This window comes from Vollenhovia emeryi, unplaced genomic scaffold, assembly GCF_000949405.1.
Source record: "Vollenhovia emeryi isolate VEMERY1.0 unplaced genomic scaffold, V.emery_V1.0 DF939133.1, whole genome shotgun sequence".
Classification (NCBI taxonomy): domain Eukaryota; kingdom Metazoa; phylum Arthropoda; class Insecta; order Hymenoptera; family Formicidae; genus Vollenhovia; species Vollenhovia emeryi.
In genome coordinates this window covers 724271-728250 of record NW_011967233.1, presented here as the reverse complement: position 1 = coordinate 728250, position 3980 = coordinate 724271, and the positions used below count along the sequence as shown (strand labels likewise).

At 42.2% G+C, this 3980-nt stretch overlaps 1 protein-coding gene across 1 annotated transcript in view; it reads left to right on the top strand.

Annotated features, from left to right (window-relative positions):
- Positions 1-2320, top strand: part of LOC105567863 — a 43134-nt gene extending 40814 nt beyond the window's left edge. Inside the window, exon 6 of the mRNA XM_012023092.1 lies at positions 1430-2320. Within this exon, the coding sequence (XP_011878482.1) occupies positions 1430-1663 (234 nt within the window). The 3' untranslated portion in view covers positions 1664-2320. The remainder of the gene's footprint in view (positions 1-1429) is intronic.
- Positions 2321-3980: the final 1660 nt, after the last annotated feature.

The window sequence follows — 3980 nt, the reverse complement described above, 5'->3', positions numbered from 1 at the left end:
CAACCCTGGTAATATGTTCATGTGAAAAACCCTCCTTAATTTTCGACAAAGAATCATCCCCTAAAATTATTCGCATTCATTAAGTAAACACCCCGTATAGTTCCTCGATGTTTCATTTGTCATTTAATAATGAGGAAAATTTGTTTAATAGATGGAAGGAAGATTATTTATAGAGCTTAATGAAGACGTTTTGGGTCATTATACCTGTTGGCGCAATAAAACATGTTCAAACGCTGTACATTAAATTGTTAAGAAGTAAAGTGCAACTAATTATTCAAAGTTAAAAAGAACTTCACTGTGGAAGAATTTGTTTTAATAATACAACAAACGTTACATAATTCACGGCTACGTTTGCAGCATACGCTTGTTTCGCGCGCTCACGGACGACTATAAAATATCTCTCGGAAAAAATTAATTGATTATCTCAGAGGACGTAAAAGACCATGGACGCGCCCGACCAAGTGCTCTCCAAGTACAATTTCATAACGATGACCTACTTCATTCGCTAACTTGACCAGCGAAAAAGACAAAATACAAAATGCCTTCGGCAGATTACAGAAGTGCTCGGGGTGCACCTGGCAAAGTCGGGCGGAGTTAAACGAGCGGAAACGCAGCGTCTTCCGGGGCGGAAGACGAAGATGAGAGGGGTAGCCAGAAGTGAACTCTCTAAAAGTCAATCAGTGGATTCGATAATCCGAAAACAGTGAATAGTCACTGACTTACAGTTACAAGTATACCAGTACGATTTTCAGTGGTGTATTTATAACTGTAAATCGACTATAAAATAGAATGTTTCTGGACGCAAAGAGCACATTGTTAGATCAGACTTTAGGGAGAAGGCGGCAAGAAGACGAAGAAGACACGTGGCGAGACAGACTTTACAATGACATCCCGGTGGAACGACCTCTTCTCCTCGTCGTTTCTCATTACACGGAACAACCAGCCCTCATTACGCGATCGTCATAAATAATTTCTCCCGGCTGACTCTCCGCGATCGCCGTCGATCTTCCCGGCGGGGACCCACGCATCGATTTTACGATCCGGTCGGACGCGATCGCGAATGTAATCCCGTAAGCTCCCTGTCCTCCGGCAAATCGGAGAAGTAAACCGATCGATGGCGAGGCGAGTACGTCCGCGAGCCCGTCGCGTATATCACGTGTGTCGTCCCGGGCTACCTTGACGAATCATGCAATCGTGTCAGGCATCGATCGCGATAATGCGGCGTCACTATCGCGCGGCATTGTGCGTCCGTGCCTATTGTTCGCGCAAACACGATGAACTGGGACAATGTTCTTTTACAGCGCCGTGTTTAATCCCACGCTCGAGTTCCGACGTATTCCTCCGTATCGTGATGAACAAGCGGGCGCAACAGGGGTTTACGGGGGGGGGGTGAATTTTTCATAAGCCCCACGTCTCCCTTTCGTTGCAGGCCTGGAAGCTCGGGATGCACGGTGGCGATTACGCGTGGATTCTGCCAGGCGAGACCATCGACTCCTTGGGGATAACCGGCGATTGGTGGCACGTCGGCGTCGGAGAGTGTTCGCCTTCGCAGCTGTCGCAGACTCTGGACGGTTTAATCATCGTCAAGAGTCACCCCACGGTCGTGGGCAACGAGACCAGCGCCTCAGGATTGGTATGTCGCGTTTCTGCTCAACCTGTATAATAAATCTATCCCGTTAAATTCAATCGGCCGATGAGACACCGCGCTCAGTTAGACTGTTATAAACTGATTAGAACGAGGTCTGCATTCACCAAGTTTCCCGTTGATTTATATGTATCCGGTGTATATGATTTACAAGACCCGAAGATGGGTCGAAACGTTTGTTCTTATTAAAGAGCAAATTTGACTTTTATATATTGCGAGAACCGAGTTCCGTTCCATTTGCGGCTCACATTGGCACTTTCTCCTTACTACGTACTTTCTTTCTGGGAGCCTTCACTATCCTACGGAATTTTTTGTACGCTGCCTGCAAGGTACGTTTTCCGACCTTCTTTGAATTTATTAGATGCTGTTTTGGATTGGAAACCACCATCTTACTCGAGAATTGGATCAAATTTCACTGAAGAAGACCCGAAGGAGGGTCGGAACGTTTGTTCTTGTCAAAGAGAAATTTTGACTTTTATGTCGAGAGAACCGAGTTCCGTTCATTTTATGGCTCGCATTGACACTTTCCCCTTACTACGTACTTTATATGTATCTTTTCATCGGTCGTTTGTTCTCCGCGACAATCGTGCTTACAGTATCCCGCGTTTATGAGGTAACAAGTTTAATAATGAAAAAAAAAAGAAAAGCAAGATAACGATCGTTCCAGACCGTTAATAGCGGCGATAATTGCAGAATTCCGCGTAATAAAGGCGAAGGCGAAGATGCGAGAAAGCTTAGTCGCGGAGCCGTTGCAATAATAACGCCCGGCTGCTGCTACAACCCTACCTGGCGCGTAATAAATGAAGTCCCGCGAGCGGAAATTAGAGTGTGCAACGAAGAAAGCTGGAGGTCCTGGCTATAAGCGAGCCTTCCATTCTGTTCCATTAAAGGCCCCGCGTAGTAAAACCCGTCAAAGTAGAAAGGGACCGAGTCGTAGCGTCTTTTCGCACCCTCCAGAGCCGGGGGTTAATCAGCCTAATGACGACCGGCGAGTCGCCGTGATCGACATCTGCGTTTTCAAAAGTCATCGTCAATTTTGAGCACTCGCGAAAATAACAAGTCGCAAAAATAGACGGCGCGTCGCGGCGCCGTCGTATGCGGATTGTACACGTCGCGCTTTTCACATCCGATCGACGTCTTCTCCGAACACGTTTCCAATATAGATATCTGTCCCGGGTACGTCCCGGGACACACGCTTCCTTCTGCGATATCAACATGAATAATTTTGCCGCGTATCCGTGTAGTTTTTCCGCACGATCGAAATAAAAATAGAGTAAAGAGAAATAATATTTGGCACAGCGTAAACAATTTCTGTGTATACGGCGCCTTATTTATAAACATTTTTCAGAAAGCATATTTTTTCGACAGCCAGAATAAAAATCTATTGTTAGCAGAAAATCTGCTAATTATGCTGCTCGAAAAATCAAAGTGCAAATTATACATAACGGATTAATGATCGACTCTTTAAATATCATATTGAAATATGTACATCAGTGAGCGTACTTGGTGTTGCAACTGAACATTTTGCCACTACTTTATTGATTATGATTTAGCGATAATTAGTGGCGATTATCTATAAATATATTTACAATCGATTTTAGATTTTGTTAAATTTTTTAAGTTCATTTAATATTTCTTTCGTTTCACTGCTATTTTGTTAAACTTTCAATATTAATATTCGTAAGCACTTTCGAATAACAATACAATCCCTGATAATAGGAAAAATATTAAGTTGACACGTTTATATATTTTGTACACCTCTTCTTATGCACTTTTTAATATCTCTCTGTTGCAACGCATTCTTTATTTGTATCTTACAATTCAATGTTTTATTTTTTTTATTTCATTTTTAAATTTTAGAATAAGGACGCGTGTATTCAATACTATTGGCGAGGCGCAGAAAATCAATTTTTGTTGTATATGTGGTTACGTCAATGTTTTATAAAGTTAGAATTTTCCAAAAAAACTAACGCACCATGCATGAAAGGACGTGTATTTTTTACATGTAATTTGACAGGTGCACTAACAGGTGTTCCTGAAAAACAGGTGCGAAACCATATGTAGTGCAAGTACTTTGAAATACGATATTGCGAGAAACGCGCACTAGCTACCTTCGCTAGATCAAGATCACGGTGTATAATCGATTTAGTCACCAATAAATATCTATTATAGAAAAGCCGCGGTCATCGAACTTTGGTCTGTTTGAATAACTAAAACTGTAGCTTTCAATGAACGTTGTTTAACTGGAACAATTAATTTGCGAGGCATAACCAATTAATAATGAAAATAAAATTGATAAAGTTGAGAATGAATTTCCTTGAAAATTCCTCAAAGA